The sequence below is a fragment of the Colletotrichum phormii genome, assembly GCF_030913505.1.
Source record: "Colletotrichum phormii strain CBS 102054 chromosome Unknown BDP81scaffold_3, whole genome shotgun sequence".
Classification (NCBI taxonomy): domain Eukaryota; kingdom Fungi; phylum Ascomycota; class Sordariomycetes; order Glomerellales; family Glomerellaceae; genus Colletotrichum; species Colletotrichum phormii.
In genome coordinates this window covers 2,372,566-2,395,796 of record NW_026851445.1, presented here as the reverse complement: position 1 = coordinate 2,395,796, position 23,231 = coordinate 2,372,566, and the positions used below count along the sequence as shown (strand labels likewise).

At 51.5% G+C, this 23,231-nt stretch overlaps 8 protein-coding genes across 8 annotated transcripts; 3 read left to right on the top strand and 5 right to left on the bottom strand.

Moving 5' to 3' along the window:
* BDP81DRAFT_419000 (uncharacterized protein) lies at positions 1-939 on the bottom strand. Its single transcript, XM_060589735.1, has 2 exons — positions 608-939; positions 1-549 (listed from the first exon to the last, which is right to left on the bottom strand). Exons 1-2 carry the CDS (start codon positions 652-654, stop codon positions 300-302), a joined length of 297 nt encoding a protein of 98 aa, XP_060450078.1. The 5' UTR covers positions 655-939; the 3' UTR covers positions 1-299.
* Positions 940-1,541: 602 nt separating this feature from the next.
* On the top strand, positions 1,542-2,440 carry BDP81DRAFT_390729 (uncharacterized protein; the record flags this gene model as incomplete). Its single annotated transcript, XM_060587449.1, has 2 exons — positions 1,542-1,701; positions 1,767-2,440. 2 exons carry the CDS (start codon positions 1,542-1,544, stop codon positions 2,438-2,440), a joined length of 834 nt encoding a protein of 277 aa, XP_060450077.1.
* Positions 2,441-3,247: 807 nt separating this feature from the next.
* BDP81DRAFT_390728 (uncharacterized protein) lies at positions 3,248-4,152 on the top strand (the record flags this gene model as incomplete). Its single annotated transcript, XM_060587448.1, has 3 exons — positions 3,248-3,493; positions 3,556-3,891; positions 4,051-4,152. 3 exons carry the CDS (start codon positions 3,248-3,250, stop codon positions 4,150-4,152), a joined length of 684 nt encoding a protein of 227 aa, XP_060450076.1.
* A 744-nt stretch (positions 4,153-4,896) lies between these two features.
* BDP81DRAFT_309953 (uncharacterized protein) lies at positions 4,897-5,837 on the bottom strand (the record flags this gene model as incomplete). The annotated part of the gene is made up of 3 exons (XM_060583584.1): positions 4,897-4,934; positions 4,992-5,421; positions 5,478-5,837. 3 exons carry the CDS (start codon positions 5,835-5,837, stop codon positions 4,897-4,899), a joined length of 828 nt encoding a protein of 275 aa, XP_060450075.1.
* A 6,388-nt stretch (positions 5,838-12,225) lies between these two features.
* On the bottom strand, positions 12,226-12,462 carry BDP81DRAFT_310945 (uncharacterized protein; the record flags this gene model as incomplete). Its single annotated transcript, XM_060583681.1, has 1 exon — positions 12,226-12,462. A coding segment is annotated over one exon (237 nt), but the record flags the coding sequence as incomplete, so codon positions are not given.
* Positions 12,463-13,101: 639 nt separating this feature from the next.
* BDP81DRAFT_341818 (uncharacterized protein) lies at positions 13,102-15,497 on the bottom strand. The gene is made up of 3 exons (XM_060586035.1): positions 15,408-15,497; positions 13,901-15,327; positions 13,102-13,839 (listed from the first exon to the last, which is right to left on the bottom strand). The coding sequence occupies exons 1-3, from the start codon at positions 15,448-15,450 to the stop codon at positions 13,267-13,269; spliced, it is 2,043 nt and encodes a 680-aa protein (XP_060450073.1). The 5' UTR covers positions 15,451-15,497; the 3' UTR covers positions 13,102-13,266.
* Positions 15,498-15,955: 458 nt separating this feature from the next.
* BDP81DRAFT_458244 (serine carboxypeptidase) lies at positions 15,956-17,933 on the bottom strand (the record flags this gene model as incomplete). Its single annotated transcript, XM_060593388.1, has 3 exons — positions 15,956-17,394; positions 17,457-17,742; positions 17,796-17,933. 3 exons carry the CDS (start codon positions 17,931-17,933, stop codon positions 15,956-15,958), a joined length of 1,863 nt encoding a protein of 620 aa, XP_060450072.1.
* Positions 17,934-19,614: 1,681 nt separating this feature from the next.
* Positions 19,615-21,261, top strand: BDP81DRAFT_367445 (TfdA family taurine catabolism dioxygenase TauD; the record flags this gene model as incomplete). Its single annotated transcript, XM_060586539.1, has 4 exons — positions 19,615-19,888; positions 19,954-20,440; positions 20,493-20,798; positions 20,850-21,261. The coding sequence occupies 4 exons, from the start codon at positions 19,615-19,617 to the stop codon at positions 21,037-21,039; spliced, it is 1,257 nt and encodes a 418-aa protein (XP_060450071.1). The 3' UTR covers positions 21,040-21,261.
* Between the last annotated feature and the right edge of the window lie 1,970 nt (positions 21,262-23,231).

Below are 23,231 nucleotides of genomic sequence, written 5' to 3'. Positions count from 1 at the left end.
TTGAAGTTGAAGAAAGTGTGAATTATGGTTATCGGAATATGTACTAATGTCGATAGGTATCTACTTTCGAAGCGAGTCTCAGCCCAACCTCATGGTAATCAAGTATGTGCAGCCATGAATAAAAACGTGGTATCTCAATGTTCGTCCGTCGTCGTCCGAGCGAAAAACTCGAAAACAGTAATGGCAAGAGCTTAGTTGGCTTCGGAGCCCTGGGCGCCGCACTTCTTGCTGCAGTAGTAGTTCAGCTCATCGCCTCCAATGTGCCAGCCAGCAGAGTTGCACTGGAAGCCGTCCTAGAATCACAATATTAAACTACGATCGGCTGAATGTGGCAGAAGAATACTTACAAAGGTGCAGTCGGGGCACTTATCCCATTGCTTGTTTCCGGTATTGCGGTTCTTGTAGTAGTTGCAGGCACACTTGGTCGCATCGGGCAAGATCTCGTAGTTCTTGCTCCAGGTGTAGCTCACACTCCAGCCAGTGCCGCCGACGGGCATCTCTTGTCTGTTTGTCACGCAGACACTGGCGTTGTGGACTTTTGCGTTGGCACTAGGAAAGGATCATCAGTATCTATGTAGATTCGGGACTGATCTAGGACAAGGCTTACCCGGCGGCCATGAGGCCAACGGAGAGGAGGATAGAGGAGAGCTGCATCTTAAATAAGTAAAGTGCTTTTGGAACGTGCTTCTAGGAGCTTTGGCAATGATGAGGGGGGGATAGATATTGTGAAAACGTGGTAGAGATGAGATGTAGAAAGTTGGTTTGTGGGTAGATTGAGAAGAGGTGACGGGAAGTTGAAATACTTGTACGGTGGCCGGCTCGAGGAAGAAGCTCGTTGTCTTCGCATCTTGCCTCATCCGGGAGACTCCAATCTATTGGACACTGCACTATCGAATGTGCATTACTAGACGAGAGATGAGCTGGGCGGCCGAGGACGCTACGGATGGCCACTCTCTCTCGCGTGCGACTTTCGTTGTGAATTTCAGCGGGAAGTAGATATCCAACTTTACCCGCAAAAGAGATTGATAACATGACCAGGCCATCAAGATCTCTCCCCCGTGATGAGGCGCTTAATCGTGCAAATATGGAACTGGCTATGCTTGATAAGGCAAGTAGCTACGGTGACGATGGGGCTTTATCTGGGGCGACGCCCATCTGTCGGTGTCTGGTTCCGACGAAACGGGGCCGATCTTTACCCACTCAGACGGTCAAACGAGGGCACATGAACGTACCCATGAATGAGGGTCTGCCACCATGACTCGCAAGGTAAACGCTGCCGTCCGAAAGAAGGCAGATGCATGGGAGGAAAACCCCAACTTTCGGATGAACGCTCGCAGCGCGGTGTAATTCAACGGCAAAATGTAGATCACGCCTCGAGGTGATTGTTTTCAGCTCTTGAGATACCGCGATGGTCTCGAAGACCAGTGTATAAAGTCGTGGGAATCTCCCGGGTCCTCTTCGCAATTTTAAGCCATTCATCCTCATCAACTTCCTCTTCTCCTCTCTCACCTCAACATCTCAAACATCATCACCCGTCCAAAATGGTTTCCTCCAGCCTCATCACTCTACTGATGGCCTCGGCCGTCAGCGCCGCTCCCTTCTTTTCGGTCCCGCTCCACGAGCGTGGCATCAATCTCACCAAGTGGACTCCCGACCACAGAGTGACCGACAGCGAGATTGTTCTCCTGACCAACGGCGAGGGTGAGCCTTCCTCAACTTACGACCACTCCTAAACTCCGTACCACGTGCTGACCCTGATCTTGCAGAAAAGATTATTAAGACTGAGGACTGGTACAAGCTCCTCGATGACGAAGGCATCCTCAGCGAAGCCCCGGAGATCGACCATGACTGGATCGAGTCCGCCGCCAACATGTCTGCGCTCGAGTACGACCCCTCCGTCCACGAGAAGCGCGACTGCGCCTACACCACCTCCACCATCATCGACAAGACCGAGCGCTTCGTCGACTGGGACGTGCAGATGTCCCCCGTTGTTATCGGGCCCCGCGGCGGCATGGACCTCACGGTCTCCAAGTCCTACTCCGTCGCCAACTCGGTCTCGCTCTCGGCCGGCCTCAGCCTCACCGGCACCAAGAACATGATCGTCGACGCCATCAGCCGCGGCAGCGGCGCCGCCGCCTCCAACATCGGCATCAGCCTCACACGCACCTGGACCACCATCTCTGGCAACCTCATCCGCGGCAACGTCGGCGAGGGCTACACCGGCGTCGTCATCACCACCCCCTGGACCACCCGCCGCTACGGCCGCTTCTTCCAGGGCTGCATTGGCTCCCTGCGCCAGACCGGTACCTGGATGGCTGACACCCACGACGAGGGCTCCTACGAGGGCGTCAGCTGGGTCTCCGGCGCCATCACCGTCTGCAGCAAGAAGCAGAGCTGGATCCCCCTGACCCGCTGCCACGGCAAGGGCGAGTTCCGGTAAATTGCTTACATCTCACGGCGAAGGCGGACCGGCGATCTATCGTCACCTGCGATGCTGCACAACAACAACTACTCCTGCATGACGGGGTTTGGAGCAGGGCTTCTTCGACATCCCCGTCTGGTGTGTCGCGACGCGATTTCAATAATCAGGGATAAGAGGAATGTGGATACCCATTGACACTTTCTTCTTCACACACATATATTCTTGACTGTACATAGCTTTTCCAGAGACGAATATATTACGAAACTCGCCGCGCAACGGGCATTAATAAATTGACGTACTACAAAGACTTGATTCCTCGTTCGAATTTGGTGAATCCTTGTTTCTAAATGCTTTATTGACAGTGGGCATTTCAATAGCGATGGCACGATTGATGGCGCGGTCCCCAATGGGATGCTACGGAAGAACCGGGATGGCGCCGGGAAACTGCCGGAAATAGAGTGGGTACCGGCGCCGGCGGTGCACCCGGGACTCGGAAACAGGATGGTAGGCACGAATGCGGAAGCCGAGGTTTCAAGGGGACCGACACATGTCCTTTTGGCAATAACCATCTCCCATTGAGACTACAATCTCAGAAGCGAATGCGCGGAGCATCGCCCCCGGATCCGAGTCATGACGTCAGCGCTCATCATCATCCCTTCGTCACGTCTGCCCAGTGACGCGACGAATATGCGCAGGACGTGTCTTTGACGACCAACAGCTTCAACCCAGAGCTAATGAAACCTTACAAAACCTCAAAAAACCTCACAAGTCCTCTCACAAATCTCATATTCCCTCATCCAGACCAAATCTTCTCTTACCATCCCCATGCACTTAACAGCCCGTCACATCGCAAAGAAGATTGCAACCCACCCCGAGACCAAGTCCTTTGTAACGTCTATCCAGAGAAACATGGCGTCCGGCACTCCCTCCGAAACCGCAAAGGCCCAGGCCAACGCTGAGGCCAGCACGCCCACCTTTGAGTCCGTCGGCATTAAGAACAGCCATATTGTCCAAAAGTCCGGGGTATCACTGTCCCAGCAGCAGAGAGTCCTGGTCGGCAGCGTGCTAGATGTATGCATCACCCTTGCCCTACGCGAGTAATTCCCTAATTTCCGGCTAATCCACCCCGAAAGCTCTTTGAGGGGAACCCTACCCTGAAGCACCTGTCTTTGTGGTCCAAGACGGCTACGTTCCAGGACAACATCACCGTCGCAGAGGGGTACGACAAGTTCGCCGCCCAGTGGTACGGTCTTCCGGCGCTGTTCAACCCCATCAGGATCCAGTCGCACACCGTGACGTCGGCGGGTAACCCCATCGAGCTGGAGCTGAAGAACAGCTACACGGTCAAGGGCATCAAGACCGAGCAGACCATGGATAGTGTGGTGCAGATTCAGGTCGGCGACGATGGCAAGATCGTCAAGGTCAACGACAAGTGGAACAATGATCTTCCCGAGGGAGCATTCTCCCAGGTACGTAACGCTTTCAATGTCTCTATTTCCAATGCCGCCAAGATCCTGTTGGGGCTACTTGGCCAGGCAAGCTTTGCCGTCTTTTGCCGAGTCTCGTTGTGGCGGCCCTTTTTGGTAGGCGGTATCGCACCGCGGGGTGACGTTCGCTGACTTTGGCAGGCTTTGCGCAAGCTCAATGCTGTGACTGTGCCGGCGTTTGTCAAGGTTCCCAAAACTGAGGAAGAGGACCAGAAACTGAGGGCTGAGCGAGAGAAGCAGTGAAACTGTATGTAATTCTAAGGTGGCAAACAAACACGAAAGTACGTGCCTGTGCCCAAAGCTACTTGACCTACATCATCCGAGGATTCGTAAACTATATCTTGATTAAGCCATCCAAATGCTTGAACTTAATTTTGAAATCCAATCGGGCCTGTTGTATACAATAGCAACCACCAGTGAACAAGACCTTGATACCTCCATTATCAGCGGCCTAGCCGATGGCAGCACATGTAGACAAGACACTCGTCGCACTGAGAATATGGCTTTGGCGGGAAGAAGACTAAGTCGCTGTCGCCCATGCGTCTGGCACAATGATACATCGTACATAACCGCCGAGTCTAGGTGCTGGACGCCGAACACGCGTACTATGTAAAAGGTCAGCGGCGCCGCAGCTTAAGGCTGGCAAGAAATTTATGTTCTACGCTATGACGAGGAAGGCGCTTTACCTGATTGACTTTACAAGGGTAAGCCTATGGGGAAGATGACTCCATGGCAAGGGGACTCATGGGGCAGTCTCCCGTCCCATTCATCCTACGAGTGTTCGAATGGAGACTGCAATGTATCCGTGATAGAAGCCCTCCATCACAAAAAAATGCATGGAAGAGATTACCATACGGTGCACGTGAATGCGGGGCCTCCAAAGGTGGACATGGCCAGACGAGGCGCCATACATCAACGTGACAACGTCTCTGGCACTCTGTTGTTTTAGGTGACGTTCTCGAGTAGGATGCGTGCGAAACCATACTATTAACTTCCTCTCCACCATCTAGAATAGGTACTATAGTCTTTTATCATGAGTCAGCAACCTAGAAAAGTAGTGCGCGCCAGAAGCACAACCATACCTCTTTGCGTGCTGATACCGAGCTGTTCAGCGACATTGACATATCCCTCATGGGTGATCTTGCCGCCTTTCTTGATGTTCTTGATCATATCATCATCGCCCTGCCATATACTACGGCAGTATGGGCAAGTCACATCGCTTGAGCCAAAGCTGCCGCGACGTTTTGTCGCAGCCCACGTCTCGAAACATTCCTTGTGTATGTTTTGTCCGCAAGCTGCGCGACACCACACAATCGTCTCTTTGTTGTCAGATTCGAGCTCGCAGAAGCAGATGGGGCAGTCGCCGTCGATGGGCTTGCGATTCTTGTCTTTGGAATTGTCGGCTTGGGTATCGATGGGCGGGGCCTTGTCAAAGATCTCCTTGAGTTCGCTGGGGACCAAGGCCAGTTGGTAGGTGTGTTCGAATTTCGCGCGGAGGACTCGAGACATGACCTAGCTATTGTTAGAAATATCTAGCAGAGATGGAATAAGTCTGAGGAAGAGCCCACATAGAGCCAGTGTTTGCATTGGTTTCCCTTCATGGAGTGCGGGCAACTACACGACGGGGTCTGACCGATCTTGACTCTGTATACATTGCCAGTAGAGCCAGTCAACTCGATCTCCTCCTCCGGGGCATCCGGGGTGCCGCATCGCCGCCGCCCGAGAACGTAGAAGCGCTGGTTCGTCGCACGGTGGAAAACTTCGTGAAAGCTTTGAGGTGGTTTCGATCGGTATCGGCGCAGTCGTTTCTCGCCGGTACTAGTGCCGGCCGTCTTGGGCTTCTTCACTTTAGTCGGTGATGGGGATGATCGTGATGCATGGTCGGAGGTATGGGCCTTCCGTTTGCGCGCCGACGAAGGCGTCACCATTGCCGACTTCGTTGTGGCGCTTCCGTCATTCTTGGAACAGATGGAAACGGAGCGAGTCGCAGCCATCGATGTGCAGAGTCCTCTCGTTGGGATCGATCGGGGTGGCGAAAGAGTGTAGAAGATGGGCGTTGATGAGGGGCAATTTTTAGTGAACGGGAGAAGAAGGGGAGCTGGATTCTGAAATAACGTGAAGAATTACAAAGCTTGGTATCACCTTGATTGACAAGAACCTTAGTGAGCGCAGTGGCAAGAGCAGCTCCTAGCCGCCCCTACCTTACGGTGCCTTGGGTGCTTAGCTTCCGTCCCCAAACGGACCTGGAAGATGGCGGGGGAGAGGCTCAATGATGACAAGCACGGGCCCTGGATGCCACACGCCTGACACGCGAGATCATGTGATTTTGCGTCCCCTCTCCAGGTCAGGTGACTGAAAGCTTCCAGATCTGAAAGGAGCCATAGTTTAGATTAGCATAGACCATGTCGGCATGGCGCCCATCAACTTCTGAACACATACCTCGAAAGGTACCCACTGTTAGTAATTGTTAAGGTTATAGAGGGCTACGGCCCACTGCACTATCATCTCTCAACATCAGCCCATACGAGCTGAATTCCATAACCATAGCGGTCTCCCTAGATATAGGGCCATCGATCACGGTTCACGGGGACGCCGGTATATCTCGGCGGTCGGGACGAGTCCGGAAGCCGACTACAAAGGTCAGAGTGGTTGAGCAGGTTAACCACCAGGACAACTCTGAGCTTAAAGACGAGATCAACAAGCTTTCGAATCTTATCCAAGACCTCCTACGTCGGGACGCCGAGAGGGAATAGTTTTTAAAAGACTGTTTAACGAAGATCGAATCCTTGGAGAGAGAACTTCAGGAGGAGAAATAGCGTTCAAACCGGCATTAACGTGGTCTAGCAAGGTCTATATACACTATTAGCATAGGGCCTAGCGAGACTAACCTAAGTATCCAGGGGTATCCCTTGCACATAACCCAGAACCAGCCGCCCCCAGTCCGTTCATACGCGGCGGCGGCGAGCCAGCTACTGTCCAGAAGACAGGATGAACCAACGCCAGCTAAACAAGGCGCAAAACAAGCTATAGACCGGGCGGCCTTAAAGGATCTACGCGTCTTCGCACGTTTATTGCCTAAAAGCCTACTTCGGAACGAGAAAACTTACGACATATACATCTTCGTTCGGGAAAGGCTAAGTCCCCAAGCCCGAGAAGCCCTTAAGGGGATCGACTATATTAAGACAGGATTAGTACTCCTACCTTCGTCAATGGATAGTATAAAAGTCCTGCTAAAAAATAGAGAATAGATCGCTGCCCTTCTCCAAGCGTAAGCAATCGAGTAACGCGATACCTAGATCCGAGCCTATATTGCAAACGTCCCTTACACTAGGCATTGTCTGGTAACTAATACTGAGCTAGAAATCACGACCGAGGAGCTCCTTGAAGAGATCCAGGTCTCGACGAAGCTCAAGCCTGAAAAAGCACACTTCTCTAGGAAGGACGAAGTCGAAAGGCTAGGCACGGTAACAGCCTAGTTCAAGGCGGAAGCCGTAAAGCAACTACCAAGACGCCTCCGTTTGATGGGGGCCAGCGTTTTTATAAACCTGCAGTTCCCGAAGGAAAAGAGGTCTCCTTAATATCTCCGCTACGGCGGTTTTCACAGCGAACGAACGTGCACCAGAAGGAAGAGATGCCTCAAGTGCAGCTCTCCTTCCCACACAACTGATCAACACCGGGCACCCTGCGGCGGCACTAAGGGTCACGATGGCTGCGACTGCCCCTTTAAATACCCGTCGTATAACGGGCCTCACGCCGCCTTCGATGCGACTTGCCCTATCCAACCCAAAGTAGTAAAGGGGGTAGTCCAGAGGAGGGATAAGGCTCAGCTACGGGCCATCCGAGCTAAGGGAGAAAGATTATAGAGAAATACGACCCAACAGTCGCATCGACATTCCCATAAAAAAGAACAAGCAATGGACTATACCCCGGCAAATAAGACATAAAAAAAGAATACAGCCCTCTAAAACCCTACAAATCATACAAGCGAATATGGGCAAGCGGGCATCCGCCTACGAAATAGCACTAAACCTGGCTTACGCAGCCCAGATCGATATACTCCTAATACAAGAGCCGTCTATCCGTTCGGAAAAGAGGAGGCTCACAAGACACCACCCAGGTTTTAAGACTTTTACCCCAGTAGATAACTGGACCAAAGACCGTCCCAGGGTACTTACCTACCTCTGCAGAGGAACTAGGGTACGAGGCGTATAAATACGGCCTCTATCCGATCCATCCACAGACCTACTCTTCTTATAACTCCTCTCAGGAACGAAGGAGGTCCTCACAGTCATTAACGTATATAACGCCCCTCGTAGCTCTCTGCGATCTGGCCAGGCTCTCAGGAACATCCTAGCGGCCTGGTAACCCAAACCTGAGGATCGAGTACTGATTGCGGGGGATTTTAACTTATACCATTGGACGTAGCAGCCCGAGGCCACGAGTTCCCCGGACGCTGAAAACCTAGTAGAATGGGCAGAAGCCGCTAGCCTTGTCCTAATGTCACCTATAGGTGAACCCACGCACAAAGGCGGCAACACCCTAGATTTATGCTGGGCGTCCAGCAACCTCCATGGGGCTTCCACCAGCATAGAAACGTCACTACACACGACATCAGACCACGAATCTCTACTTACCCGGGTCCCCTTGGCCCTGATCGATTCACCCAGCCAGACCCCGGGAAGGTTTCGGCTCGACACGATGGACGAGGAGCTTTTCCTCGGCATCATTAAACGCAACTTACAACCCATACGCCGCACTACAAGCAACATCCAAGACCCACAGTCTTTAGATCTCCTAGCACAACAGCTTACGGACTATCTTATTAAAGCACTCACGGCTTCCACAAAGCGCACGCTCGGGAAAGGTACAGGGAGACCATACTGGAGCGAGAGCTGCACACGTAAACACCGAGCCTATGCGAGTAAGCGAGCGATGTTAGCAAGACTCCGCGCAGCCGGACTAAACTACCAATAGGAAGAAGAGGAGGTCGAAGCTCTAAAACAGGACTTCCTCTACGAGTTTAAACGCTCCAAGGATACCTTTTGGAAAGATAAGATCTCCTCAGCCTCCTCAAGCAAAGACATATTTAAAATGGTCGGTTGGCACAAAGCCACAGGATCCTTTCAGACCCCGCCACTCCGAGATGTAGACAACCAAGACACGCTTGTCTCACAACCAAAAGAGAAGCGCGACTTATTTACCCGCGTCCTCCTTAGAAACGCTGCAATCTCCGAGGACATACCAACAGAAAGCCTAGTCTTATAAAGGCAAGCTACGTTTCCTTTCCTATAGGTTACGAAGGACGAGGTACGGTCTTCGGTTCTTACCGCGGGAAATACGACTCCTGGGACCAACGGAATCATTACGATTACTTTGAAAATAGTATGGCTAGTTATCGAGGATATTATCCTCTTATTTTATAGCGGGTATATACGCGAGGGTTAGTATCCTACTTGTTTTAAAGAAGTAACTTTCGTGATCCTAGCAAAACCGGGAAAAAGAGACAAGACACTCCCGCGCTCCTATAGGCTAATTGCGCTCTTGGCCGTCCTCGGAAAAGGCTTGGAGAGACTCATCGCCAGACGACTTGCCTAGATCGTAGTTAAACATCGTGTTCTGCACGATCAATAGTTTGGAGCACTCCCTCTTCGCTCTTATAGCGACCTTATCGCAGCGGCCATCCACGATATCGAGTACGCCTGGCAAAGAGGCCTGGTTACCTCTATGCTTACGCTCGATATAAAAGGGGCTTTCGACGCCGTGCTCCTAGGACGACTGGTCCGACGCCTCTACGAATAAGGATGGCCGGAGAACCTCGTACGCTGGGTCTTAAGTTTTGTTACCGGAAGGAGAGCAAGAATAAGGCTTGATGGGGAGGTAGGAGACGTCTTCGGTCTCGAATGCGGACTACCACAAGGCTCACCCGTGTCTCCTATTCTATTCATGCTCTATATTAAACCTCTTTTTTAGCTAGGCATAGCTCGCCTAAGAAGGAAGCGATCTCGTTTCGGCTATGCCGATAACGTCGCTATCTTAGTAAGCTTAATATCACTAGAGAACAACTATAATATCTTAACTAAGGAATGGAAAGAAACCTTAGGATGGGGCGCGACGGAAGGAATCACTTTTGACCTCGATAAGTCCGAACTAATCCACTTCATTAAGAGACGAAAAGACGGAAACCTATCAATCACAGTAGGTTTGCCGGATAGGAGGTATTATATAGTTCAGGCTATTAAAGAAGGCTCTTCTCTATGCTGGCTCGGCGTTCACTTCGACCGTAAACTCATATTTAAAGGTCACGTAAGAAACCTCTCTACAAAAGCATACCAAGTAGTCAATGGACTACGGGGACTAGGGAACACTATCTGGGGCGCGCCTACGTACTTACTTCGTCGAGCGATCACCTCTTATGTATTACCCACTCAGTACTATGCATCTGAAGCATGGTGGCCCGGCAAGAGCCGGATAAAGAATGGACGTACTATCTCAAACGGGGTTAGTAGTCTGCTACACCAACTAGACGCAACGCAAACCAAAGCCATCAGAGCGATAGTCCCCGTATACAGAACTACGCCTATATCGATCCTACAGCGCGAGGCAGCTCTACCCCCAGCAAAGGTGATACTAGACGCGAAGCTCCACACAGCGTCCACCAGAATCCATCGTCTAGACGAGCGACACCCTCTCCGAACGAGACTCAGGGACAAATCAGGACCAGACTCACGGCTACGACGAATAGCAAGCCTCGTAAGCAAAAATACCGAATACATCGATCCGTTAGAACTCCCCCCTTAGGAGCAACTAGCGGACTGGCAGACAGCCCTCGCCAGGGTCGGCTACGAACCTAATAAGACCAAAGAAGAACAGGCCCTCTCCTTTGCAGGCAGGATGGCAACTTTCTCCAAGCGGGACATTATTATCTACACTGACGGGTCCCAGATATCGGACGGCAGCAGCACCTCCGCCGGAGCAGGCTGGGTAGGGTACCAAGCTACACGGCAGATTTTCCGCGGATCCGAACCACTCGGCTCCCAAACTGAGGTGTATGACGCGGAGGCACATGCTGCGTATCACGGCCTAATGGAAGCCACCCGGGCTCCTACGGCTCGTATGGCAGATAACGTCCACATCTACCTCGACAACCTCGCAGTCGCGGCTAGACTATACTCCCAGAGCACAGGAAGCAGCCAGGCTAGATTCAGGGCCTTCAATAGGCTCTCTTCCTCCTGGACTCAGAGACAAAGAGAGAGCTGGACAACCCCCGGCAGGGTTTATGTTTGGTGGTGCCCTGGGCACACGGGAGTACCAGGAAATGAAGAAGCGGACGCTCTAGCCAAGGAAGCCTGCAAACTAATCCCAAAATCACAACCACAGCCCTCATTAGCGCACCTAGAAAGGCAAGCTAAAGCAGCTGCCTTCCAAGCCTTTGCCAGAAAATGGCTGTCCCAATGCCCTCGGCAATATGCCGACCTCGAGATAATTCTTCACCCTAAGCCGCCCGAACTCCGCCTCCCTCGGCACTTACTAGGAAGGCTATACGCAGCAAGATCCCATCATAGAGACTTTACAGCATACCACGAGAGATTCGCTCATCAAGATGCGTTGCTTAACTGCAGCTGTGGGAAACCCAAGACACCAGTCCATTTCTACTTCTGCAAGCGTAGACGCAAGGCTACACCGCGCTACCTCCGCCAACGTATGGCCAAAGCAAGCATTGATTTCTTATTAGGTTCTGCTAAGGGAGCCTCTCTTCTATGCGAATGGATAGAGGAGACCAATTTCTTTTCCGAAATTTGCCCGAGTCATTGAACAGGAACGTTAGGTGAAGACGGTAGCCTGTAATATAGTTTAGATTAGTATAGACCATGTCGGCATAGCGCCCGGCACGTCCTTTTGTTACCAGACGTTAAATACATCATCATCATCAGCATAGCGCCCGGCACGTCCTTTTGTTACCAGACGTTAAATACATCATCATCATCAGCATAGCGCCCGGCACGTCCTTTTGTTACCAGACGTTAAATACATCATCATCATCATCATCATCATCATCATGTCAAGTTATCTTCGTTGATGTTTTCTCGATAGGCTTCAACACGCCCTCCTCATTACTGCATCCCAATCTCTTCTCACCAAATAGGAGACCGATTTATCTGAGAAAATGCCCCTTTCAAATAGACATATTCCCAAATTAGAATGTTCCATGAAGCATTGACAACGCATGTCTTCCAACCAATCCTCTCCAGGAGGGTACGGAAACGCCATGTAAACCAAAACACCGCACGACTTAACGAGCATATCCTGCACCGAAATCTATTCGGCGCGCATACCATACGAGAGGTCTTCTGGCGCGTACATTGCAGTCAGGGGCGTGAGGCCAAAGGCACATGCCCCGAGGAAGATGAAGATGCAGGTGATTGTGCCGTATATACCAGCCTTCCTATCTAGAATTCCGTACTTTGCGGTCATACCGGCCAGTAGGTAGGAGAAAACGGAACAGGTATTCAGAACACACAGCGCGAGGACACTACGATCAGGCTTTTCGGCAAGAGTTGACACCCGACGATTGCGATAATCAGCTGCCGAGACGACAAAATTGTTGTGATCTGGAACTGAGTTGTTGGTTTGGCGACTCCCGCTTGGCTGTTGTCAAAGTCATACCTGGTGTCATGAGTACGTATAAGTCCGGATGAGATTGATGAGACCTGGTGGCGTTACACGACGACGTTAGAACCTGTAAGCATGGTGAACGGCACAACGAAAAGCGTGAGCAAAAGTCGTTTTTGGTTCAGTTCGCAGACCAAATCCTCAAGACCGAGGAGCTTGCCAACTCGTCTTTCAAATTTCAACGTCACGATGACTTGCCTGGACTGGAGCTGAACGTTTTCGTCACTTGTGTTGTCACCATTGACTCTCGCCAGTACATCGAGCGCTTCCTCTCACCGATCTTGAATTTTTGATCAATAAGCCACCTCGGAGATTCAGGTACTAGGCAGATGATTGTAAAGACGAAGAATGGAGGCGCACCTGAGAGGAAGGTGGGGACCCGCTCATTCTGACGGCTCAAGAAAAGTACACTTGGACATGCTGCTGCCCAAGCAGTCGCAAACCCGCCGCAGAAGATAAGTATAGGCGTCCGACAACCTTATGTTGCCTCAAAAGATTCCAGGACAAGAACGCAGATATCGTGCGCAACTTATCTTTTAATGTCTATCAGTTGCCTAGTATCTAGATTGAACTTGTGTTACCACACAATGCTGTATCGATAGCCTCGTACGAACGATGCAAGGTGTGGGTGAAGAACTGCCACTTAATCTTGCAGAGAAGTCGTTCTCTTTCGATGAAAACCACGCTCTATTCAACTACCGTCGAGTGAAATATCTGCTGGAACCAATCATCGAAATCCTCGGAGGGATTTCCAGACATGGTGAAATGCTCTTCCGGAACATCAAACTGCCCAAGACTAGCCGTGGTAGAATCAAGTATAAACCAATCCGTCTTGAACCTAGCCGCAATCTCTTCAAAGTTGATAGCATCAGGCCTAGCAGCAAGCGTCCGATCCGAAAAGGACTCTATGCCTCCCACCTCGGAAAAGATGGCATCAATCAGCACCACGCCGCGGTGCGCTAGGATATCGTTCGTCGTCCGGCCCAGGAGGTGCTCTCGTGCGTCACGGATCGCGTCGAGGTAGCCTTCTTGCCGGCTGTCCCGTTCTATGCTCTGATCGCATATAACCTCAAATGAGAGGATGATGGCGGCGGTAATGCTGAAGGCGACGTGTGTCCAGAGGGAGACTTCACCTGATTCTACAATGCTTTTGTGCTCGCGTAAGATGGTGACTGCCGCCGCGACGCAGGTACGGCGCGTGTGGACGTAGGAATCAGATTGGAACGAGAGGAAAAGGAATGATCGATGAATCATGACAATCTGGCGGGTTTGATTAGCATTGCTGTCATGTGTTTGAGGGCTCGTTAGGATGCGGGCCAACCTTTTCAGCGGCGGTGACGGCCAGACTTTGACGCGCGATCCCGAGCCAGGCGCACTGGCTCTCGAGCAGCTCATCTTTCTGCAAAAGAAAACAGGGTATTGATTGGACCTTCTCTCTCATCTTTTGGTCCATCCTGAGCACATGGGCATACTGCTCTCGTGCTGACTTCTGAGCTCTCAAGGGCCCCATACCATCCGCGAGTTCCGGCATCAGCTGCGCGATGGCACCCAGGACACGAATATACGTGCTTACCGTCAGAACTTCTTCTGGGGCGTCTATGAAATCTGCATCGTTGGCGTTTCTGGGGAAAGAAGTAGAGTAATGAGACGGGTTAATGCCGTACGAGTCGGTAAAGGGGATTGCAAAGTGATCTTGAATGACCATCTGGAGCCAAACCCTACGACCGACTTCTCTTTGCAGAGTATCGTCCCATATTTCGTCTACAGCCTGCAAGTCGGGGCTGTCATTTGTGATCTTGTGTATTCCCAAGCACTCGGCCATCCGAATTGCGGCGCTGAACAAAGTAGCTTTCAGTTGACTGAGGCCAAGATTGTGAGCTACTTCTGTAGAGATGACGATGGCTTGGATAGAATAGATTGACACGTTTTGGAGAAAATGAGCCTGGTAAAGAGTTTCCACCATGAAGTTGAACAAGTCTTGCGGCGAACATCCTGGTAGGGTGAGCGGATACGCATCGCGATGCTTCCAGCTATTCTGCCAGCTCAGAAGCGACGAGGAGAGCACCGCGCTGTACAGCGCAAGCCACTGTGGCTGATTGTACACGCCGGAATCCCAGAACGTGGTGCACTGCTGCAGAAAGGTCGGGCAGTGCAAGGAGTTGTGGTGCCATGCTATGTGCTCTATGTGGAATGAGATGAGTATCTCGGCCGTGCTCCTCTCAGGGAGGAGGGCAAGGGATGGGACAGGGTGGCCGGATAGTCCGAGGGACGGCGACAGACCTGTGGTCGTGGATGTGTCGGTAAAATCTCTTCTTTGATGGCAGTTGCAGCGCAGGTGAGGATAGCAGTTTCCGTAGCTTCTACCCCATGCCATGTGCTCTAACGCCGTCACTGTGAGCGAACTGCGAGCTTGAAAATGCGAAGCTGTGACTTCATCTTGCCCGGGGTCATCTTCCCGCCCACTCCCGGACTCAACGGGATATGCTGTCTGGATATTCTCGGTGACTTGCCCCGGACCAGACTGGAGAGCTCCCAGTCTTGCTGCCACCAGATCGGCTGCCCGCCTCAGCGAAGCAGGGTCGTTGCTCTGTAGCTCATTCCGCAGAGTCTCGAGAAACCCGATCTCAGCACTATGTCGAACGGCGTTACGCCTTAGATGGACGACTTCGCGGTCGCAATGGAGCCCTAGACAACTGCATCTTGCGCATGGGATCTCTTTGTTGCACTTTCTCTTCTTTCTAGTACACTCTGTGGGTGGTGGTGGCACTGTGTCAGCTATGCAAGTTTCCTACGTCTTTCTGACTGGGGCCCTGGGGTTGACAACTTACCGCGACACGCAAGAGATTGGCGCTGCGACAAGCGGGCTGACATGATGTACGTTCCAGATCAGCTCGCCAAGTACCAGTAATTGCGCATATAGCTTATTCCCTATTGCTGCGCGAATCTAGATTGCATGTAGGTATGACAGAGAAAAGTTTAGGCACGTAGGTGTTTGGAGAAATCAGATAGTAGCGACCAAACACGACTTTGTCTATCAAGATTACATAAGCGAATTGGTCTCACCAACACAGTGTGCTGAACATGTCTTTGTGGCGGAATACCTGAGAGAATCAGTTGAAAGGCTCAAGAGGTGCTCTTTCCATGGCCGCTATCATCAACATAAAGCGATTATGTGTACATTGACTTTGGCAGACTTGATCTTATTGTGGCTGGCTACTTTGCTCTATGACTAAGGGACATTTAACCATCATCGAGCACGTCATGAGTGTTGTGACGATTGCCATGACTTCGCCACAAGTCGTGCTCTACGCTTCGTCGAGACTTAGGAACGAGAACAGTTAGCATTGGCCCTTCAACCAGCATCCAAAGGCTCAACTCACACTTCTCTTGCTTTCAAACCGATCGCAGCTCCCTGCTGGGAAGCTGGCTCAATCATGATATAATCTTTGATGATGCCTGTTCCGTTACGCATCGCATTAACCTGTTCATCGCTGCACGTGCTCGGGTCAAGAACATAACAGAAATCCTCGTATTGAGACGGAATCTCGTTCTTGATACCAAATGTGTCGGCAGGCCCTTCGGTGGCATAAGTCAGGTTTGTCGCGGTATCAACGAGGCCTGTTGCGATGTCCTTGTTGAAGAGAGCACGGTTGAAAATTCGATATGCGGATTCCGGCTGGTACGACGGCACTGCGTGTCCAGCTTGGTAGACTCGAATAAATGACAGATTACCATACTGCCGAACCTGACCGCCTTCGTACGTAGCATTGGTCTGTAAAGGCTCGTAGCCCGCCTTGGCAAACTTCTCTTGGTCTGCCCAGGGAATCGCCAGCGCAACTTGCTCTCCGCCGATCCAGTTACACGCAAAGTCGCGGTCGCCAAACATGAGAGAAACTTTGATCCCGCTGTGGAGGAGGTAGGCGATGTCTTCGATCCAGCCTGGACGGGGGTAGTCTCCGATACTGCGGAAGGCGGAGGACGATGCGCTAGAGCTGCCTGTCCAGTTCAAGGGGACTCCGAGGGCAGATTGGACGTAGGGCTGATTGAGATATCCGGCGGTGAAGGGGGGTGTGAACAGCGTTGGGTCAATCTGTGTTACGTCATAGTAATCACGGCCCGAGATATCGAGATAGGGGTCGCGAACATTGACTGTGCAGTATGTTTCTGCGTCTTGACAGACAATATTGACGGTCGCGTTGATGCCGATGTTACCTGAGTCATAGATTGCAGAGAGTTCACGACAGGCATCAATCCTGTCACGGCAGCCTCCTTCCGCGTAGTGAGCATCGATCATGCCCTGGTACACCGTCTTGTTGACGGTTTCTATGCCATACGTGTTGTTGAACGCCATCTCTGGATATGAGGGCCACTGCACTTGGCGATCAATGCACCCGTTGACGATAAGGAGAGTGTCTAGGTTCAAGATGTATCCCGCGCCTTCGGTACCATTCCAGGTGCCGTTCGCGATCTTTTCGTTCTGCTCCTGAAAGTAGGCGGCAAAGGCGGGTCCATACCGGCCTCCATAGGACTGCGTTGCAATGCTGATGCGGTCGTCATTGGGATGATACCCCGGGAACTCCTGGAACCAGACCCGGGAGAAGTGCCATAGGGCAATGGCTGCATTACGGCTGCCGAAGCTCGTCGTATTCTTCCCACCGCTAGCTAGTGTGCCGGTCTGGAAAGTGACATTCTGTGCTGGGATTGACGATGAAGCGTTCAGAGTCTGGGTACTTCCGAATAGGTCCCTGGTGACATTTCGTAGTGAGTCATAGGAGAAACCGACTTGAACTGGCTGATCGATATACAACATGTTGACTAAGTTCATATAGTTTGTTTGAGCGATGAATCAATTGAAGGTCCAACTGAGGGGATTTTACCTTTAGTGTTCCAAGACCACTCACTGGGTCTCGTCGAGTTTGAATCTGGGTTGATGTAGCAAGGCCCATTCTCATTGAAGAGCCCAGGCATCGAAGAACTGCCGGGCCCGCCGTTCATCCATATAGAAAGCGGTGCGTTCTCTGGATCCTCCTTGGCCTCGAAGAACCAAAAAAATGTGTTGATCTCATAATCTTGCTCCTGGCCAACCCCCTCCAGGGTCCCTGGCGGGAGCTTGATGTATCCAGCGTAGGATTTCACAACTTCAGCTTCCTCACAAAGACCGGGCTAGATCTTAGGTCAGCTTTCCTTTCTCGTTTATGTATTCGATCCTTTCTTGCCTTTTTGTAACTAATCTCAATGCCGTCGTCGAACTTTGATTTCAAGACAGTAACTCCCCCAGGTGCCGGTGGAAACTGGGCGAGTGAGTTCCGAGCGAACGCCGCCGCAAGTGCAATTGAAAACAGTAGAGTCCTCATTGCGAATATTTGTAAATAGGCTGAATGAAGAACGAAAAAGGTCACCAGGGAAGAGGCTCCTGTCCTTGAGTACATCGTCCAGCGACCTCCGGCACAGTTTCGATATATATCATTAGATCTTCCCCACTTGCCATCACCTTCCTACTTGGGTACGCTCTACGCCAGTTAATCAATATCTTTTTGATGCTTGTGCGAGCCGCACCGCCAAGGCAGTCGTATCAAACCTTTTTGGAAGCCGATTCGGTTGAATTGGAGAGTTGCAGGGGCTGGGATGCGGGGTTGATGGGAACACCGGCGAGGGCCAAGACTCAAATGGAGTGCCAGTGCAGTCCTAATTTGCACAGCGCGATGATTTGGCCAATGAAATCAATAATGCCATGGACTATTCCCGCTTTGAATGCACCGTTGTTGAGGGAAAGTCCCTATCAGTAGTTAAGGTTGCATCAGTAACTTGGCGTTTAACCCCCTCGGCAATTAATTATTGTCAAAGTGCATCAAGAAATGTTCCAAAAGTTTCCCGTAGCCAGCGTTGGTTGATTATCATTGTTGGAATAGGCCTACATTAGGCAGCAGGAGGTTGCTGCCGCGGTCCGTTCCAGCCACGGTGGTCCGTGTGGCTCAGCCACACGAGGGTGGTATACCCCAGACTTCCTGCCGCCGCTGGCACCTGGTTAGACTTCCACTCAAGAACAACAAGAACAAGCAATATCACCACTACAGTCGGTGATCGTTGCTACCCACGATACTCGAGTATTTTCCTTTTCCACCTGTGAATCCAACAATCATGTTTCCGTGACAGAAGCTACTCTGCTTGGAGACCAGGCATTCTGTCACCAAATTGATTAATTTTGCATGTATTGAGAGGGAAATGTATTCCGGAACGTTGTTCAAGCGAAGTGGTCTGCTGTCGTCTATTAAACTTCACTGCCACGGGAGGGTTACCTCAAGTTCCGGAAGGTTCGGAGTGAACGGGGCTAGACACTACCTGCACCTTACGGCCCAGGTGGGGCCATGTCCGAACTCGCCGGAGTGAACGGCCAACGGTGTAGTGTGCGTTCCCCTAGACTCAGAGAGGAAAAGCCGGGCAGGGCATCGGCAGGAAGTAGCAGACACCCAGCGGGTGCTCTATCAGAAAGTTGCGGTGCCCGGGCTGTCCTAGAATATGCCATGACACTTTGCTTACTTTTCCGCTTGTTTGCTGTTCGTCCGGCAAAAATCCTGACTTCCGATGGTGACATTCCCCTGGAAATGACGCCGTCAAATGTTCCCCGCCCAAGGAAAACTGATACGGCATGACGCCTTCTCGGCGCAAGATGGGCAAACAGAATAAATGACTTGCTAGCCACTGAGATTGGGAGATTGGGCCGCTTGCTCAAAGCTTCCGTGGAACAAGGAGGGCGTCTTACAAATGCAACCCCGAGTACAAGAGCAGCGATTGGTTCCTGTTGCCGTGACAGTATGAGTCGTTCAAAGAGTCCGACTGGACTCGCATGAGACTTCCGCCTAATTTCGTCATCCAACGGTCGCCACAGCAGAATGTTTGAGTCAGGGCGACGTCTGAAGTCCAAATCGAGATTAATGCTGGACGATATAAACACTTGTGACCCGCCCCTCCTTTTGTCGCAGGACGCGAAAGTGTCATAGCGGAAAAAGTCCAGGTCAAATCCAAGGAATCATCACAATGGCCGCAACTGCTTTTCAAGCCCCACTCCACGCAGGTCCTCCGGGCCAACCAGACATCGGATATGCACCCAATCACGACAGCTTCGTCGCGAGAACGAAACGACGTCAAGAGCTGGAGACGCTGGAAAAGTCTTTACCTGTAGGATTCCCACAGAAACTCGAGTCGAAGCTGGTATGGGATGGGAATACCTTGGCTGAGCACTATGACTGGAACTATGTCTTGACAGACGCTGATAAGAAGGAAGTTGACGATGCTCTCGGATACTTCAAGTGTACGTGAATCGTTTCATCAGCTTGTCATATTAGACCTCGGCGCAACTACTAATCTCAAGGACAGCGTTGCGGCAGCCACTTGGAGACATCAACCAAGAGACATTTCCCTTACCTCACCTTCACAAGACTCTGCGTGAGATCTCACATGAGATCCACAACGGCCACGGCTTTAAGGTCATCCGTGGCGTCCCAGTAACGAAGTATACTCGCGAGGAAAATATCATCATCTACGCCGGGGTCTCTTCCCACGTGGCTTCCATCCGCGGTAGACAAGACAACCAATTCCGAGGCGAGCCTGCAGATGTCGTTCTTGCACACATCAAAGATCTCACTAAGTTCGTGGACCCCCACAAAATTGGAGCACCGGCCTACACAACTGAGAAGCAGGTCTTCCACACCGACTCGGGCGATGTAATTGCCCTTTTTGCACTAGGCGAAGCCGCTGAAGGCGGCCAAAGCTACCTCTCGAGCAGCTGGCACGTTTATAACGAGCTGGCTATGACAAGGCCCGACTTGATCCGCAGCTTGGCTGAGCCTTGGAATGCCGACGAGTAAGTTCTTTCCTGCCAGGAGAGCTGATTTGCTGCTGACTCCTTTGCGAAGGTTCGGAAAGGATGGTAGATCATACAGCACCAGGCCCTTGCTGCATCATCAGCAAGCAGCAGACGATAGCCCAGAGCGCTTGATTATTCAATACGCCAGACGCAGCTTCACCGGCTACTGGGGTTTGCCGCGGTCCTCCGACATACCCCCTATCACCGAAGCACAGGCTGAGGCCCTTGACGCACTACACTTTCTGGCCGAGAAGTATGCCGCTCACTTGGACTTTCATCAAGGTGACATCCAGTATGCCAACAATCTGAGCATCTTCCATGCCCGTGGAGGCTTCGTCGATTCCGAAGAAAAGCAGTAGGTGGTGTACGAGGTCGAAATGGGTTGTTCACCAGCTGACGGGACTAGGCGGCATTTGGTCAGACTGTGGCTTCGGGATTCTGAGCACGCATGGAAGACGCCGGATGCCTTGCAGGAGAGGTGGGATCGTGTGTACTCGGGCGTCACTCCGGAGAAGTCTGTCTTTCCCCTTGAGCCTCAGATTCGCAGTGCCAGTCGACGAGAGTTCAAAACTTGCACTGACGAGAAGGCTGCATAATACGACGTGCTTCATGGTTGTTAGAGAAGTCTCTTAAACCAAGACTAACGTATTTCGTCAACGAGACTTTGAACAACTTTACCACACATTTGTGGTTTAACGTTGCAAATTTCTTACAAAGCCCGTATTTGAAAAGATTTGAGAAGAGTTTTGCTATTGGGGCAGTACTGTTTGGTGACAGAATTCGGAATTGTACCGTTGCGCCATATACAAAAGAGAGATCCCTCTACTGCATTTAGGTAGTTGTGGGTACATATAGTTTCCGTCACACCCCCTCAGGATTTGCTATGTAGTAGTACTGCATTGCTAAAGCTGGATTCGACTGTGGCCTATTCGACGGCTCCCCTTGGTGGGATCGAACCTGAGGGCTCTGTTTTAGAGTTGCAGAGGCGTAAGAAGCGGTGCGAATAGGGCCGTAGGTGCCCTGTGTTGGGGTATTTGAAGGTATCCCGTTGGTCGAGACAGTGCTGAGTCATCTGGGCTCATAACTGACGGTTAGTCAGGGTGGCCAGCGGAATATGCATATATGAGTGAGCAGAAAAGAGCGTCTATTCGTACTAAAGAGTGGATTGAATCACCACAGGCTTGTGGGCCTAATGTTATCCTAATAAGTCTTGCAGAGCTAGGACCAGGTGGAAATGACAGTCTGGCCTGTTTCGTGATGGTCAGACCATTCCGAATGGGTTATGTCCATGACTCGCGTAGAAGCATGCATGGATTCTGTCATTTGGCTATTCGGGCAGTAACCCACTCTTCCAGCCAATGAGCGCCTTCCGCCACAACCTTAAGCTTCCCCGCGCCGCTGCACCTGCCCACGGGCCAGCTAGCGCACTTGCCGCCCGCCCGCGCCATACTCGTACTTACGTAAGGGAAGTAACTGCTACGGTCGTAATTGCCATAGTCGCAATTGCTTACCTTCGATTATAATTACACAATCCGAGCTTCAGCTGCCCGTGGACCTACTTAACGATTGAATTTTATACGATTTTGGCAGTTGTGATTAAAAGTGGTAATTGCGATTGTGGGCAATTTGTGGCAACTGCTAGCCTTACGTAAGTACGAGTGCGGCGCGAGCGGGCGGCAAGTGCGCTAGCTGGCCCGTGGGCAGGTGCAGCGGCGCGGGGAAGCTTAAGGTTGTGGCGGAAGGCGCTCATTGGCTGGAAGAGTGGGTTACTGCCCGAATAGCCAAACAGTACTGCCCCAATAGCAAAACTCTTTGAGAATATAGCTTGCCTAGAGGAACCATCTCAAAACACAATAATCTGGAGGCAATAAAGGTGCACAGGATGAAGCCGTCAACCTTCAAATAGGCTAAGGGTGACAAGTTCCGCAAAGAAGAGTTGTAATCAAGTGAAGTAGCCGCGTCCGTGTCAAGTGATGGATGGAAGTAGATAGGCTTCAACGGCGGAGGAGCAACTATTTGGGTTCCATATCCACTAAACCAAATGCAAGTGACTGACTTTTTAATCATCCTGGGCAGCATTTGCGGAACGGGCGAAGCCGCGCAAGTGTCCGGCCGAAGCAAGCCTACCAAACGATCCGAAACCGTATCCTAGCCGTATTCATCATCGCAATTACCTAAAAATAGACATGACAATATCCTGTAACCACTGCAAGTGACCACCTCGCAAAGGCGGTTCTCACCAAAGAAGGCAGCTCGTCTTGTACTAGCCCGGGAAAGCTTGACGCTCGCATTTGCTCCGCCGTGGGCCTTTCCGCACGTTGCATCCCGGGAGCACCCCACAAGACGATCGGCCGGCTCGCCGGGACCTGCCACCGCTACCCGGACGGCACCCTGGCATCCGTTCCTCTGCGGGGGTACGCTTTCACTCCGCCGACTTGCCGAACTATCAGATGCGCTAGTTAGGACGACGACCGCAAGTACGTATGTTGCTGACGACCGGGGCTAGTTGCGTAAGTCCTTGACCCCTATTCCCATGCATGCAGCATAGCCGCTTCGGTGTCGTCTTCAGGTATTGCCAAGTTTGGCAAGGTGTTTTATTCGGACCATTGTCAACTTTTCCTAGCTTCAGCTGAGCAAGGGTCGATCATTCGCATCTATACCAACCTCGCAGACTCGGCAAGCTAGGCCCCCGAAAGGTTCATGTCTGTGGAAGCGAACAGGTCGGGAAAAATCCGGCATGAGTAGTTGTTGACCACATCAACTCATATTTTTTGCCATAGACTGACTC

Bases quoted from the DNA above. Each gene is read 5' to 3' on its own strand.
- BDP81DRAFT_341818 (XM_060586035.1), bottom strand. From the start codon at position 15,450: ATGTCAGCCCGCTTGTCGCAGCGCCAATCTCTTGCGTGTCGCG. The intron at 15,328-15,407 runs GTAAGTTGTCAA...CACCACCCACAG, and splicing joins CCAATCTCTTGCGTGTCGCG to AGTGTACTAGAAAGAAGAGA. The intron at 13,840-13,900 runs GTTGGCCCGCAT...CAAACCCGCCAG, and splicing joins CCGTCACCGCCGCTGAAAAG to ATTGTCATGATTCATCGATC.
- BDP81DRAFT_419000 (XM_060589735.1), bottom strand. From the start codon at position 654: ATGCAGCTCTCCTCTATCCTCCTCTCCGTTGGCCTCATGGCCGCCGG. The intron at 550-607 runs GTAAGCCTTGTC...ATCCTTTCCTAG, and splicing joins GTTGGCCTCATGGCCGCCGG to TGCCAACGCAAAAGTCCACA.